General features: G+C 45.2%; 1 protein-coding gene across 3 annotated transcripts; it reads left to right on the top strand.

Annotated features, from left to right (window-relative positions):
- The first annotated feature begins 218 nt into the window (after positions 1 to 218).
- Positions 219 to 15,993, top strand: PPP1R3B (protein phosphatase 1 regulatory subunit 3B). 3 transcript variants are annotated; one of them, XM_083420605.1, is made up of 3 exons: positions 219 to 1,349; positions 2,030 to 2,130; positions 11,749 to 15,993. In XM_083420605.1, exons 2-3 carry the CDS (start codon positions 2,126 to 2,128, stop codon positions 12,638 to 12,640), a joined length of 897 nt encoding a protein of 298 aa, XP_083276731.1. In that variant the 5' UTR covers positions 219 to 1,349; positions 2,030 to 2,125; the 3' UTR covers positions 12,641 to 15,993. The 3 variants fall into 3 exon arrangements, with proteins under 3 accessions (XP_083276731.1, XP_083276730.1, XP_083276732.1); XM_083420604.1 differs by having other exon boundaries at positions 461 to 775; XM_083420606.1 differs by having other exon boundaries at positions 856 to 876.
- Positions 15,994 to 16,655: the final 662 nt, after the last annotated feature.

Genomic DNA, 16,655 nt, shown 5'->3' with positions numbered 1-16,655 from the left:
TGGAAGTTGGAAGTTTGGAAACACTGTCTGCAAAGGCACTACAGTATATATATCTGACACAGGTACTTTCTAAACAACAACTTTCCTTCAGAGAATCCTGAGGGGACTTTTTAACTTCCAAAAGGGTCGCACAACTCAAGCGCCACACATTTTCGAGAACGATTAGCTTGTCCCACCCAGAGCTACATGTTCCAGGCACCCTGAGCAAACCACAGTTCCCAGGATTATCGTTCTGCGTCCAGTTGGGGAAAGGAAATGCGTTTAGTATGTTGCGCTTATTAGGAAAAGGAGGCCTTGGGCGCCAAGAGCGACGCCTCCGTCTGAGAGAAGGCCCTAAAACGCGCACGGGGCTGGGGTGGAAATGGACCGCTTGTCCCAGGCCTTCCTCCACGCTCCATCCCATTCCCGGCCCCCGTGCGCTCCCGATGCGCGCTATCTCTTGCCGCCCCCTCCCCGCCAGCCAGCCCGGCGTCCACGCGCCATCCTCCTGGGCTCTCACGGGGAAGCTGCGCCGCCATTGGCTGGCGGAGGGCGGGGGAAGAGGCCGGCCATTGGCCGCGCCGCTGCTTCCTCCCCTGCCGGGGCTGCTCGCCGCCGAACGGGCCGCTCTTAAGGGAGCGGAGGGGGCGGTCGCTTCGCGTGCGCGCTGGGACCGAATGGCCTGGGCCGAGGAAGGAGGGCAGGGCGCCTCCGCGCAGAGCAGCCGAGCCGAATTGGGACGGCTTGTGAACCCGCTGCAAGCCCGGGAAGCTGGTGCGCGGCCCTGCGGCTCCAGGTACGGGGCGGGGCGGGGAAATGGGGCGAACCAGGTGCGCAGGGAGGGCTCTCTCTCTTTGCCCAGCGTTTGCTTCCGAGGTCGGCCCCCACGCGAGCCAGGTCAGGAATGCATTAAAAAATATATATATTGCCTAAGTAGCGTAATGCTATGCAGAGAAGGGACTTGGTTTCCGCGTAACCGCGCGCAGGAATTGGCTGCGGCGATCCTGTGCGCGCTTGCCGAGTGGTGGGTGGGTGCGCAAGGGAGTTGCCACGGTGTGGATTCCGAGGAAGCGCAATAGGCTTGCGCGCAACTTGGAAGAAGAGAGCAAGTCCCGTTGAAATCGGGGCCACAAGGAAGCATCTCTTCATTCAGCCCGAGCCGGATCCAGCCTTGCAGCTCCCTGAGCCACGAAAAGAGAGATTCCCCCGAGGCGGAGGCGCTGCGCACCTGGCGAGGCAGTTTTGAAAGCGGGGAGTGGGACTCTGCTTCGTTGCGCGCTCTTTTCGTTTTCCGCTTTGGAGTAACTCCTTTTTTAGAATAACAAACGGGAAATGAGAGCGCCGAACTTGCTTTCACAGTGGAGCTAAAGGTGAGCCGTCGTCGAACAAAAGCGGCCTTACAAGGCGCGAACCTGGAGTCTCTTTCCACTCCCCTCTTAGGATTCCCCTTATAGGGTACAGATGACCCGATCTGACAACAGCTTGCTCCATCAGGAGGCATGAGTCATGCCTGAGAGGACCTTTAATATGTAAACCGGGGCTGTGAATGGTTTATCTTCGAAGAAGCGCACCTGCCAGAGATAATCTCTGTAGCAAAGGTTGCTTTTCTTTTTTTAAATGGTGCAGATTGGCTTACAATATTTTATAAATGGTGCAGATTGGCTTACAGTATTTTATAATGCCTGCTTTTGCCTGAATCCAAGCAACTTGAAAAAAACGAGGTGGCGTTTGCCCCCTGCTTTGAGATTATTGAAAGCCCTCTAACACTTAAATGCTCAGAAAGTCCTATTGAATTCAGCCGGGCTTTCAAGTTTGCCTAGAAATTTAGCCTGCAATCTCTAGACACATTTCCTCTCTGAATCCACTCCTGTGTGAAGGTGTTCAAGGGTGTGTGTGAATATGAATAGAGATGCCTCTGCCCATATCTTTGATCTCTGTAGAACTTGGAAGGTGGTTGCCTTGTTGGCATGAATGTGGAGGAGGAGGAAGGGGTGGGGCCTGGCATTAGTTTTGGAGCTCTGCTAATTCTGCCTTGTCCTGCTGTTTCCAGGCAATGAATCTATAGCTGTTGTGCCTTGTGAAATCTGGGTGCACCTCCAGCCCAGATCATCTTGCAGCATCTTTACAGCTAAGCACATTCGTCCTTATGAGGTATGTAAAACATAATACTATATTATTTTATTTGCACATAGGAAGAATCTTTTCAGTATCCATTTTCCTGCTTTTCTAAGCTCACTTAACAGCACAATTTTGCAACGTCTACTGAAAAGTAAGCAGGCTCCTGCTGAATTCAATCAGGTATACTTCCAGGTTGGATGGGTTTAGGATTGCAGGCTGTAAAAGCCATTGTAGGGTCAGGGATAGAATTGAACAATATTGGTAGCAGTTTTGGATGAGTCATAAGTTGCCCTCAAACAATTTAGAGGGTAGTACTCTGCTGAGAACTTTGATAAGCCCTACTTCTAGAAGTACAGCTCCCTGGGAAGAAGCAGCAATTATTGTACCAATTTGAGGCTCAAGATCCTAAAAGCATTAGAAGAATACTGCTGGATCAGGCCAGAGGGCCAGCGAAGACCAGCACCTTCCCCTCAAGCCGTGCAGCCAAAGGCAGATAGAAGATTGCAAACAGTACATGAGTGCAATAGTAATCTCCTGACTTGCAGTTCTCAATAAACAACTGTTATACAGTGGAGGTAGAACATAGCAATCAATCATGTTTAGTAGCCATTGATAGCCTATGCATGGTGGGACATTTCTACCTTGTAACCATACATCGGATCAGGCTGCACATCTGTCGTATGCTTATGTCTCATTTGGATGATGGGATGTGCGTGGTGCTGTGGGTTAAACCACAGAGCCTAGGACTTGCCGATCAGAAGGTCGGCGGTTCAAATCCCTGCGACAGGGTGAGCTCCCGTTGCTCGGTCCCTGCTCCTGCCAATCTAGCAGTTCGAAAGCACGTCAAAGTGCAAGTAGATAAATAGGTACCGCTCCAGCAGGAAGGTAAACGGCGTTTCCGTGCGCTGCTCTTGTTCGCCAGAAGTGGCTTAGTCATGCTGGCCACATGACCCGGAAGCTGTACGCTGGCTCCCTCGGCCAGTAAAGCAAGATGAGCGCCGCAACCCCAGAGTCGGCCACAACTGGACCTAATGGTCAGGGGTCCCTTTACCTTTTGCAGTTTCAGAAATCTAGGAGCATGACTTTTGTTCTCTGTGTTGGAGGGTTTCTGATGGAGCACAGATAGACCCTAAGGCTTCATCATGTCCATATATAAAAAGAGTGCACCAGGAGACTGGAGCAAAACCCACATCCTACCTAAGATGGCTAGATGAAAAAGGGAATGGGGCTCTTGTAGTTTCAATAGCTGTGTAGAACAGGGAATTTCAGCAGGTGTGGAGTTGTTGTGCAACCTGCAGTGCCTGTGTCTTTAAGGTTATAGAAAAATGAGCAGTTGCTTCTGCATCATAAAGGACATGGACAAAAAGATTTGCAGCAAGTGATGAAGGTGAGAATAAGCAGAAGTCTGGTGGCTGGGTCAGATGAAGGTCATTCAGGAAACAGTTTTCTAAAATGGAGAAATAAGTCTGCTGTCATTTCATTAAGAGCAAAAAAGGAATGAAAACAAATGAACCTGATTTTAGCTCTCCCAATATTGTTGAAAGCGCTATAGTAGCTGCTAATATTGTTTGTATTTTTTTTTAATGGCTTGAAGCAGTGATAAGATTATATAAAAATGGCCTTCCTTAGACAGACCAAAGAGCCATCTAGTTTAGTTTCGTGTTTTAAACAGTGGCCAGCCTTAGGAAACTCTCAGACAATTAACTACTTTCCCTGTTGGTCTTTTTATGCAATATCTGGTATTCAGATATATACTGGCTCTGAATGTGGCAGTTTTATGTAGCTATCGCAGGGGGTTGGACTAGACGTCCCCCTGTATCCCTTCCAATTCTAGAATTCTTTGATTCCATATGATGATAGCTATTGGTTAATCTATTCTTACTGAATTTGTGAAGTCCATTTTGAAAGTCCTCTTAAGTGCTATCATGAATTATTTTTGCTAAACTTGGACTGCTAGAAATGGCCTTAATTTCAGTGTCATTAAAAAAACACACCTGGCCATTCTAATGTGCTACCATCTCTTTTTATATACATTTATATGCTTTCCTTCAATGGAGTTAAGGGCAGTATACATTAAAATCCATATTTAAACATTTAAGTGCCTGTGTTTTGAAACCTGGACTTGTACAGTGAACCCCAGACTAATATGTTTGGTTTCAGATTTTGACATCCTTTAATTGTGAAAAACCTCAGCAAACTGAGCTCTCATACGGTCCCATAGGAAGCTTTGTACTTATGACTCTCAACAGAAATTTCTCAAGGGCTTTATCCTTCCAAAGCTTGAATCGCAGCAAAACCTTTATGCTTCATCTGGGAGTTACTTGCAACAAAACAATTAGCTTAGCCTTATTAATGAGTAGGATGTGAAACTGGGCATATCGGGAAATAGATGCAAAACTAGCATTCTAGCTTTGACTTAGTTTGGAGAGAGTATTTAAGAAAATCAGGCCTATCTTGGCCAGCATCCTGTTCTTAAAGTAGCCAACTTTGCAACTGCAGTTGGGGCCTGACACTTGGAATTCCAGCAAATTTTTTTAATCAATTTGCAAATAGGCAAGAGGCCAAAACTGACTTCTTTCCCCAACATCTGCCAAACTAGATTCCAAATGGGGAATTTCTGATGTTGTGGTTCTTCCTTGTTAGACATCAATCTTATTCATTAAATGAGGGTTTCGTTTTGACATATGGTTCCTGAAATCATGCAGCAGGTGACTTTTTGAACAAAAGAAAATCTGTCTTTTAGGATTTCGAATTGGTCAGAACTGTGATGAGTTCTTAGGAAGCTGGATCCATCTAGCTAAGTAGTTAATAATAATAATAATAATAATAATAAATTATTATTTATACCCCACCCTCCCCAGCCAAGGCCGGGCTCAGGGCGGCTAACAAGTAATAACAAAAACAAGTTGAATGAATACAACTTAAAAACAAGATTAAAATATTGAAACATTAAAATATTAAAATGCAGCCTCATCACAGGAGGAGAAAGGAAAAAGAAAGAGGGGGAGGGAATCAAATTGGCTCCAAGCCAAAGGCCAGGGGGAACAACTCTGTCTTACAGGCCCTGCGGAAAGAAATCAGATCCTGCAGGGCCCTGGTCTCATGAGGCAGAGCGTTTCACCAGGCCGGAGCCAGAGTTGAAAAGGCCCTGGCTCTGGTTGAAGCCAATCTAACTTCCTTAGGGCCTCGGACCACTAGGGTGTTGCTATTTATGGACCTTGAGGCTCTCCATGGGGCATACCGGGAGAGGCAGTCCCGTGGGTACGAGGGTTCTAGGCTGTGAAGGGCTTTAAAGGTCAAAACCAGCACCTTAAATCTGACCCCGTACTGGAAAAGCACTGGGTGAATATGGAAGTGGAAGCAGCTTTGCAGACTCTCAGGCAGAGGACATGCTCAATCCTACCAGGAAATGCTCTGCCACTCTTTTAAGTGTTGTGAGGAAGGAATTGTCCCATAGAGGTTGACTGGTGTTTTGTCAGGGGCTATCTGCATGACAACAGAACTGCTAATACCTGCCATGCTGATAACAGGTATCTGAAACAGGTCTGGCACATTGTCTCTCAAACAAAGAGTCTTCTGGCACTTTAAAGACTTAACACATTTATTACTGCATAAGCTTCCCTGGATTGTGGCCCATTTCATCAGATGCATGAAGTGGGTACAGAGCAGTTTTTGGGTGGGGAATGAAATGCACCAAAGGACACACAGTGATAATTATGTACTTAATGGTGGTAATTCACAAAAACAGCTGCTGGTTACACAGGCATGCTGGCACAGCCAGTTAACATAAATAATGTCCTAAAAATCATGTTCAGTCCATAAATAATGGCAGTACAAATGACTGAACTTCTTGATGCAATCTCCCTGCAAAGTTCCTTTACCATCACCATTGTAAACTTTTATTGCACGAGCCAAAGGCCATGGCGTCATCCGATTCCTTTATCTTGAGTAGTTCTTCCCATTCAGATGGTTTGATGTGTTGCAGTTCAGTAGTTTCATGTTACAGTCCCCCTCTGTTGAAGTTCCTTGGAGTAGTTCATCCCGTTTTGATATGCTTTGGGTTAAGTGCAGACAAGTGGATTTTCATATAGGAATTTCAGAACATGACGGCTGTCAAACTTGGTTATCTTTAGAGAACCATTTCCACATTGGCATGTCTGCTGAGGGACCTTTGAGCATCTGTTGTATGTTGCAGAGGATTCTGGATCATGTTCTGGAGAAGAGCGTGCTGTTTGTGTTGGGTATTCATGTTAGGTAAAGGTAAAGGGACCCCTGACCGTTAGGTCCAGTCGTGGCCGACTCTGGGGTTGTGGCGCTCATCTCGCTTTATTGGCCGAGGGAGCCGGCGTACGGCTTCCGGGTCATGTGGCCAGCATGACTAAGCTGCTTCTGGCAAACCAGAGCAGCGCACGGGAACGTTTACCTTCCCGCCAGAGCGGTACCTATTTATCTACTTGCACTTTGATGTGCTTTCGAACTGCTAGGTTGGCAGGAGCAGGGACCGAGCAATGGGAGCTCACCCCGTCGCAGGGATTCGAACCGCCAACCTTCTGATCGGCAAGTCCTAGGCTCTGTGGTTTAACCCACAGCGCCACCTGCATCCCTGGTATTCATGTTACCCAGCATCAAATGCACTGCAAAACCCACCCAGTACTCCCTATCTTCTCCACCTTGCAGGAGAACATGAGTAGCGGCAGGCAAGTTGCCTTTAGGCAGCTTGTCTGCCATTAGTCAATCATCTTCTCAATGAGAAGCGTCTTGTTTCTAAGGTTCCCAAGAATGCTCTTTGAAAATTGCTTCCCAAAGAAATATACACAGTAGTTGTATAGGTAACCCTTGCTCCACAATGTTATGGTATATATGGGCTTTACTCTGAGACCAAGTTGTGAAAGGTATCTAGACAGTGTAAGGCTGAGCAGAAACAGAGATTGGTTTGCTTATCCACAAAATGGGTGTTGTCTCATGTTTGTCAGATATAATTTTATCTGTTGGCTGAATCAGTGTGCACTTTAGTCAGAATTGCATATATGGGGAGAGCTTTCCTATTTGCAATAATCTCGCCATCTGGAATGATAAATTAGCAGAACTGGTTAAAAAAAAAAAGTGCAGGGACTTCTGTGGTTAACTGCGAAACTTAAATTTGTTCAGCTTAAGCTATCGCCCATTGCTTCCCATTTTTACCTGTACCGTACCTTGTTTTCTAGACTAGGAATGGTGAGTAAGCCTGTGGACCTTCAGATGTTGCTGGACTACATCTCCCATCATCCCTAGCTAGCAGGACCCGGTGGTCAGGGATGATGGGAATTGTAGTCCCTAAACAGGTGGGTACCCAAGTTTGGGAAACACTGATCTGGAGGGTCACAGACTTCTCAGCCCTGCTTTAGACTACTACCTTCTTATTTCAGTGTTTTCTGTTATAAGCCCTTCAGATATCCTGGATGACAACAACCAGCCCCAAATAGCATGGTCAGTGGTCAGGGATAATGGGAGTTATGGTTCCAGCAGGGTCTGGAGGGCACCTTGTTAGGAAAAACTGACTAGTGCGGGACAATATAGGGGATAGGTGCTCCTGCGCCATAGATTATAGTCTTCCAACCCAAGATTTACGCTCATTTGAGGTCCAGAATATTTGAAACTGGTCCATTGTTAAACTTTGCACTAAACATCACCTAGCTCAGGGGTCTGCAACCCGCAGCTCCGGAGCCGCATGAGGCTCTTTTACACCTTTGCCGCGGCTCCGGGGCAGATACTAGCGAGGGGAGGAGGTGCATTGTGCGCCCCGACACTCCCCACTGTGGCGGGCACTGTACTGGCTGTGACGTCGCATGGGGGTGGTGCGTGCGTTAGTCACGCACTGTCCCGACGTCACCTTCCTGCCCACTACATTGTAAGGGGCATGTACGCTGGTCACTGCATTGAAAGGGGGCATGTATGCTGGTGACTGTTTTGAAGGGGAGTGAAGAACACACACACAAAAAAAAGGTAACTTGTTAATTTAACATTTATTTCTATGAGGAGGAGTAATTCCGAGGGGTCAAACAAAGAAATAAAAAAAAAGTGACAAAAAAGTTATTTTTATAATGACGAGTTTTGCGCTCCCAGTTTTTTTTTCTTCGGAAACTGGTCCAAGTGGCTCTTTTTGTCTTAAAGGTTGCAGACCCCTGACCTAGCTAATTTATTACTCAATTAGGTCTAGGAAGTGGTAGCATGCATAGCAGGAAATACATTATAGTGGTACCTCGGGTTAAGTACTTAATTCGTTCCGGAGGTCCGTTCTTAACCTGAAACTGTTCTTAACCTGAAGCACCACTTTAGCTAACGGGGCCTCCCACTGCCGCCGCGCCACCAGAGCACGATTTCTGTTCTCATCCTGAAGCAAAGTTCTTAACCCAAGGTAATATTTCTGGGTTAGCAGAGTCTGTAACCTGAAGCGTATGTAACCCGAGGTACCACTGTACTTTCCAGTCTAGTCTTTACGTTTGTGGTGGTTCTTTTAACCTCTTTTGTCACTCATTCTTGGATTTGGGCCATTTCTGCAAACTGTTACAAGAAGTTCAGATTCGTGAAATGTCTCAATACAGGTTTGGCCGCTGACCGAACTTGCTAGCGCTGTTTCCGGTCGCACGTCTGCTGCGGCTTCCTTTCCAGCAATGAATTCAATAGAGTCTGTCACTGTTGCTTAATCAACTCGCCACTTCCTGTTTCTACACTTCCAAGGAAAGTTTCCAGTACTGGTGGGCGGGGCAAATTTGCCGCATAAAGAAGCTTTATTAGAGACAGTGTACAAGTTGCACTTCATTCAGCTACCTGAACCGATCTGTGCCCTTGTTGGGATACCAGCATTTCAGATTGCAATGTGGTTTCCGTCCAGCAACTTCTGGGTTCCTGGGTGAGCATGGTGATGAATGTGTCTCTGCGTTTGCTTTTTGAGAATGCTTTCAAGTGAGACTTGGTGTTTCTCAAACATGGGTCTCCAGCTGGTTTTGGACTACCATTCCCATCACCCCTGACCACTGGTCAAAGGCCTGGAAATGGTCAAAGGCCTGGAAACGATGCCTTATGAGGAACGGCTAAGGGAGCTGGGCATGTTTAGCCTGGAGAAGAGGAGGTTAAGGGGTGATATGATAGCCATGTTCAAATATATAAAAGGATGTCACATAGAGGAGGGAGAAAGGTTGTTTACTGCTGCTCCAGAGAAGCGGACACGGAGCAATGGATCCAAACTACAAGAAAGAAGATTCCACCTAAACATTAGGAAGAACTTCCTGACAGTAAGAGCTGTTCGACAGTGGAATTTGCTGCCAAGGAGTGTGGTGGAGTCTCCTTCTTTGGAGGTCTTTAAGCAGAGGCTTGACAACCATATGTCAGGAGTGCTCTGATGGTGTTTCCTGCTTGGCAGGGGGTTGGACTCAATGGCCCTTGTGGTCTCTTCCAACTCTATGATTCTATGATTCTATGGTCCTGTTAGCTAGGGATGATGGGAGTTGTAGTCCAAAAACAGCTGGAGACCCAAGTTTGGGAAACACTGTTTAGAGGAAGAGTTGTTCCTCCATTAGACTGCTTAAAATAAATATAAACTATTATATATTTCTGGGGTTGTCTGGTGCAGAGAAGGACGAGGGCTGATAATTGTGTTCATGTGAAGTAGAAGACTGTTAGGATGGAGAAGGACTCTGAACTATGGATCTTCTCTGTTGAAATTTTGCATTGGAATCACTGCATCTGAAAATGCTGCATATTTCTACATGATGGGAGGAGCGTCGTTGTTAAATTAGTACACTTCTCATCAACATGGTTTGGTTGAAATTTTAAAAAGAATATTCAAATTGATTACAGTGGTACCTCTGTTTTCGAACATGATCTGTTTCGGAAGACCGTTCGAGTTCTGAAACGTTCAAAAACCGAGGCACAAAGGGCGGTGTGCAAATTTAATTGAGAAAATTGAGGAACACTCAGTGGAAACTGTTCGACTTCCGAGGTGCATTCGGAAATGGAAGCATTTACTTCCAGCTTTTCGGTGTTTGAAAACCGGTTCGGAAACCGAGGTACCACTGTAATTTAAACAAAGTTCTAAATTGTCACGGGGGTGATATAGGAAATGTGATTTGAATCTAGTTTTCTCTGTTTGATAATTTGCATTCTTCTGAACATATATCCAAGCCAGCTGATTGCAAAAGTAGTCAAAATCTGTTGGTTTGCAGGTATGTGGATTGGAATGCTTTTCATTATGCAACCCATATACCTCTTCTGTTGCATAATTTTAAATCTGCATGAGGCAGTTTTGGAATTTCTGTTTCTCTGTACCAAGGATGTTGGCCAAGATCACTTACTGGGTGACTAAGGCTACCATCCTATGCGCACGTACCTTGGAGCAAACTGATTAAAATTCGTAGGACTTTCTTCTGAATAAGCATGCTTTGGATTGCTCTGCATGTGAGGACTGTGGATTCAGGCATTTTAAAACTCTGTTTTAAGGTTTTTGAACTTTTTAGGCTAAATCTCCCATCAAAATGAAATACACAACCCCGAAGCAATGCCATCTAGCTAAAGATATAAATTGTGAATGTGGCAAACACATTTTGCAAAGATGTGTCTACCATGGAGCACTGGGATTGGTTCTGGAATGCTGTTGAAAACTAGAAGCTGGGGTCAACCAGTGAAGCTGCATTTTGGGAGATTAAAGGCACCTAAGAGGAAGTATCACTTTAAACAGCTCATAGTTAAACGATGGAATACAGTACCATATAATGTATTGATGTGGGAGAATGTCATTGTGATCACATCCCGTTCGTTGCTATCCCATAAGCACTTGGTTGGCCACCGTGGGAGCAAAATGCTGCATTATCCCATAATATTTGCTTCAACGTCTTTAGGGCGCCTTCATAACCCAGGTAATACAGTTGGGGGGGGGGTGACAGACCAATAGAGGTGGCTTTTTTAGCAAATGGCAGAAAACCTTATGGGGTATGGGATAATGCGCACAGTGACTTGCGATCTCGATCACAGGCAGTCTGTAGTCCGCTGGCAATAGGAGTACAATATGGGCACATCTTTAAGTTACCATCTTACATTAAAAACCTGACAGTACCAAACTATCGAAGGCTTTTCACCAAAGCCAGACTAAACGTCTTTCCTTCTGCAGTGTTGGATGGCAGGTTGAGAGGAGTTCCCTACCAGGACAGACTTTGCTCGTGTGCTTAAGTCATCGATTCCATAAAACATATTTTGTTGCACTGTGCGAAATAAGAGCAAGCCACGGCTGAACTGATACTACCCTTGCTGGTACCTTTCCCGGGAAAATCAGAGGCTCACTATGTCAGGTTCCTATTGGAAGACCGGACAAACGCTAGAACATTAGCAGTGGCAAAGTTTTTATCGGTGGTTGCAATAACCAATGATCCCTATCTTTAATTCCGAACAAAATGCTTGTTTAACCTGGAGGTAGGCTGTATGAATTGTGTATTGCTTTGTAACGATGGGTTGGGTCTCTGGACCGTAATAAAGGTTGATGATGATGTTGGACTAAATAAGCCTAGTCAGATCCAATAGGAGACCCCTTGCACATAAAACCTGGGTTTTGTAGCTGCTTGAGATGTGAAATGGCCCTCTGATTATTGACCAGTCTTTGTTTTCTTCCTCCTTCTTCTTCAGAATATTGGACTCCTTTCCTCACAAGCCCACAATGGCAGTGGATGTAGCCATGCAGGTCTACCTGCGCACACCCTACTTGCGAAGGGAGAGTTTTGCCTGCAAAATCGCTCCGAAGCCGAAGACGCCATTGCGGCCTTGCATCCATCTGAACAGCAACACCCAGCTAAACGAACTGGGGGAGGAAGTCAAAGCTCTGCAGAGCAACCGGGTGAAAAAGAGGGTTTCCTTTGCGGACAGCAGGGGCTTGTCTCTCACGGTCGTTAAAGTCTTCTCCCAGTTTGACGAGCCGTTGGATATCCCGTTTAATATCACGGAACTAATAGACAACATTGTGGGCCTGACGACCGTGGACAGAGACGACTTTGTCTTGGATTTCATACAGCCTTCTGCAGATTATTTGGACTTCCGGAATCGCCTCCAAGCTGACTACGTCTGCCTTGAAAACTGCATGCTGAAAGATAAAGCCATCATTGGCACCGTGAAAGTCAGGAATCTTGCATTTGAGAAGGCTGTGAAGATCCGGGTGACATTTGACACCTGGAAAACCTTCACAGACTACCCATGCCAGTATGTTAAGGACACGTACGCAGGTTCAGATAAGGACACGTTCTCCTTCGAGGTCAGCTTGCCCGAGAGAGTTCAACCCCATGAAAGAATAGAGTTTGCTGTGTGTTATGAGTGTGATGGCAAGGTATACTGGGACAGCAACAAAGGCCTCAACTACAGGATCATCCGGTCTGAACTCAAATCTGCCCGGGAGATTTCTCAGCCGCAGGGCGGACCTGGCTTTGGGATTGCTTTTGACCAGTTTGGAAGCCCCCGGTGTTCCTACGGCCTGTTTCCTGAATGGCCCAGCTACTCAGGGTATGAGAAACGCGGGCCTTATTACTGAATGAAAGATCTGGGCTCTGTATTTGCAAACATCCTGCTCAGCAGACCTCTGGGAGTTTGCTGCAAGGGCACAGTTGAGAAAGGAGGCTCGCATGAGTTGGCAGAAACTGAAACTGAAGGACTTGCGAAACTCCTGACTGCAGATGGTTTTTAAAGACAGGTGTTCTTTGCATCATCCTGGATGTCATGAATTTAAACAGCTAGAAAAGGGGAGATCTCTTTGCTGTCTTAAGACTAATGCTGCCAAGTCTCCCAAGTCCAGTTCAGCTTTCACTGCTTCAGTCCAAGCAGTTCTGCTGACATGTTTTGAGGTTCACCACAGTATTGCAAGCCGTACAGAGAAATGATTGCCTGTGCTTCACCTGTTGAGCTATGGAACTCTGCTGGGCGTACACATCTCCAAAAAGCTATTCCATGTTTGACAAAGAACTGTGGAGACCAGATCCAGCCTTGTGAGGGAGCTATGCTAGCATCTTCCCTTATCTACTTTGTCCGATCTGGAAGAGACCAAGGCGTTCAGATAGAAGTGGCTGTAATTTTAGCTTGTATTATGACTTTGCTCCCTTCCATTTTAGGAAATGCCTTCATTTGTGGGAAGATACCAGGGTGCTTACTCACTGTTCTGCCTTTTTTTTTGAAGAGAACAGTATGTTTTAAGTTCTTCTCAACAATGGCTGAGGCAGGAGAGTCTTTGGGAGGTCATTCATGTTATAATCTCGTAGCCCCTGAGCAAAATGTGTGTGTGAGCGTAGGTTGAGGGGCTGCGATCTTATTAATGTGCCTTGAACAACTACTTTGGGTTGGCTGCAAAGAGTAAAAATATCTATTTTTTTATGAACACATAACTTTTCATATGACCGTTTTATTTAAATGTATTTCTTTTGAGCCCGGTATAGTTGTCTGGTTAAATAACTGTTTTGTTTTACTACTTCCCCCATCCCCATTAATTTTATAAAATTGAGTGTTACTGACAAAATCAAATAAAGGTTATCGACTCGTATGAGGAATATTCCTTATGTTCAGTGCAACATGCCTGCCCCACAGCTCGCTCACAGGAAAGACTGTACATCAGTGATACAGCATGTCTTCTCTGCATGCAGAAAATCCCAGGTTTAAACCCTGGGTAGGACATGGAGAGACTATGATTGAAACCCTGGAGGGCCACTTTTGGGCAGTGTTGACCATAAAGAGCTAGGCAGCTAATGGCCTGACCTAGTAGGAGGCAGTTTTGCATGTTCCTGTAGGCTAGGAAAGGAGAGTGGAGGGAGGGCAGGCGGAAGCAAGGGCCGTGGAGCCTTCTTTATAAGCAAGCAAGAAAGATTGGGTTGTTAATTTCCACACTAGCTTCACAGTACATAGCTGCAGCAGACAGCCATGTTCCATGGTCCATTGGGGACTGTTAGATCCAAGCCCCTACATTGTGACTTGAACACTAAAGAAAGCCATTTAGCTTCCCTCCAACCTTTGCACTGTGCAAGCCCAGCTCACAAGAGCTTTTGACTGCTGCAAGCGAATTCACAACCCAAAACACATGAGACAAATGAATCTGTGGAGTATTGCGGCTCAGTTGTGAAGCAAACCTGAGTTATGCCAGCTCTACTCAAGTATGGGGTTACAGTAAGGCAGACTGAAAGTTAATTTTGTTACGTGAGCTATAGCTCCATAATCTGCCGATGAAATATTGCAAGGCTCTTGGGTCAGATTTCTAAGCGCCCAACTACCTAACCCTACTGGTTCCTCTTGCATTCTGTTACATGAAACTTGCTCAGATCATCTTGAATTGTAAAGTACATGCATCCATACAGTGCTGTGTGCTTTAGGTTGGCACACAATAGAAGAACTTTGTCTTGGAATGTCCACTTGCTGTTAAACATGGAAAAGGATCCTAATGAACGTGCCACTAATGGCCAGAACCTGAATTCCTACTTGGAACTGTGCTTATAAGCATCTGCATGTTGGAAATGTCAGCATTAAGTACCCAGGCGGTCTCAGATGCTAGCGCTTTTAAAACAAAAAATCTGCTCCCCCACAAAGAGTAGAAAATAACCTGCTAGGGGTAACTTGGTCTGAATCTGGATTCCTAAGAGTTGATGCTTATCTAGCCACCAACCCACCTCCTCCACTACTAACCTAGAATGGAAGGAGCTGCTTCCCTAGCACTGGGATGTTCTGGGGAGAAGTGAGACTGGCTGAATCTGCTCAATGTCTTCATTTATTCTCTTCGGTTACAGAAAAAGCGATCCAGCTCACTGCTATGGTTGCGATAGCTTTAACAGAGTGATAGAGGGAAAGGATTCATTTCCCAGCAATGAAAACTGTAATGAATGAGCAAAATATAGGTAAAATACAACCTTAGGATTGCAACTGGTAAGATTACAAGAGCCTGTATTAAATGGTTTCATCTTTTACGGAACAGTTTCTACCAGATACTTAAATTCCTCATGGGAAAATAATGCTATTTTTGCACTTTACTTCTGAGTAAATGTCATCCATGGAAAAACCAGCAAAATCACAAACAGGTTTTTCCCCCAGAACTGTCCCTAGATGTTCAGTTTTGAATTAAGTGGAAAAGTTGAGTTGTGAAGATCCACCAGTCTTTGATTGAAGGCTACTTTACCCAGGGGTCTGAGTCGCACATTGCCCCAGTATTTGGATTTTATATGAGGCTGGGGTATAAGAGTGAGGCTTAATCTTACAGGCCTCTAGTCATGGGCTAAGCTTACAGATTAAAGACCTGCTTGTTTGATCCACTACATGTAAAACCTACATACTGGGACCATGTGTTGGAACTAAACCAAGGACTGAAGTTAATGGGGAAGAAGTATTGGAACCGAGGAGCTCCAGAAAGATCACTACATAAATCCATTAGACTGTTGGAAAAGTTAGGATCCAATTTCTTCCATAAAGCTGAATTCCCAAGGGCTTAAATTACTTCCTTTGGAGCTACTTCAGGACAGTACATTCTTGTAAATAATATTATATATGTGTAGCTAGATGGGTGGGGACTTTACTGACTCTGCTAAAGGTGTCTGTACGTAACTTGCCAGGCAAGCAGCTGGAGACAAGACTGTGAAATGGAAACTAGGAATGGTTCTCCCAAACAACCCCTTTCATTTCAACTCTTCCCCCGCCATTTTGTTTTTAAAGTCATCCTCCTGGTTCCAATTGCCAATATGAATGTAACTGAGGAATTGTCATCCTCAGTTTTATGCTTCAGTGCCTTGCATGTTTTTAAATATTTTGTACACAACTGAAAAAATGCACTTTACAATCACAGTGGATTTGTTTTCTGTAGTACTGTCTGTAATATCACCATGCTTTTGTTTTTATCTTGAATAAAAGAAAATGTTACAAGGAGACTTTTTTGCATTTTGTGAAGTGAGAGCTCGGTGGTAAAACATACCTAAGAATTAAATCTGGAGGCTAAAAAATTGCCTGGGAAGAAGAGAAAAATTAAGGATGAGCAAAGTCACACTGTTGTAAAACAAGTGAGCTGTACCTAAACAAGGGACAGGTACCTAACTCTTGGCTAGATCTGGGCCTTCTATGCAATGGGCCTTGCTTCTAAGTAAGTACATAGGATCCCAGCCATGGTTGATCTTTCATTGGATTTTATTTGAAGTGCCACAGCCATGTCTAAGAACACTTGCTTCATGGCTGCACAACCTGAGTGCTAAGTGGTGCCCTCTTTATTACAGAGGTAGAGAATTATTAAGGAATCAGGTTGCGCTAGAAAATGCACACCTGGACCATGATTTCACATTGATAAAAAGCAATGTATCAAAGAAACGGGGAGATGGGACTTCTCAGCCTCTCCAGGTGTATCCAATTTTGGAGGCCACAATTTTAAGAATTGCGCTCTCTCGCCTCCAAAAAATTAAGTTGCAATCCCAATTACTCGGGTGCATACTTCATTGGACACAGTAGGACTGACTTCTGAGTCAACATGCATAACATTGCACTGTGTAGCTCCAATCCTATGCCTGTTTACTCAGAAGTAAGTCCGACTGTGTTTA

Source organism: Podarcis tiliguerta (genome assembly GCF_965153285.1).
Source record: "Podarcis tiliguerta genome assembly, chromosome: 17".
Taxonomy (NCBI): domain Eukaryota; kingdom Metazoa; phylum Chordata; class Lepidosauria; order Squamata; family Lacertidae; genus Podarcis; species Podarcis tiliguerta.
The sequence above is the reverse complement of the archived record's forward strand: the minus strand, read 5'-3'. Positions and strand labels throughout refer to the sequence as shown.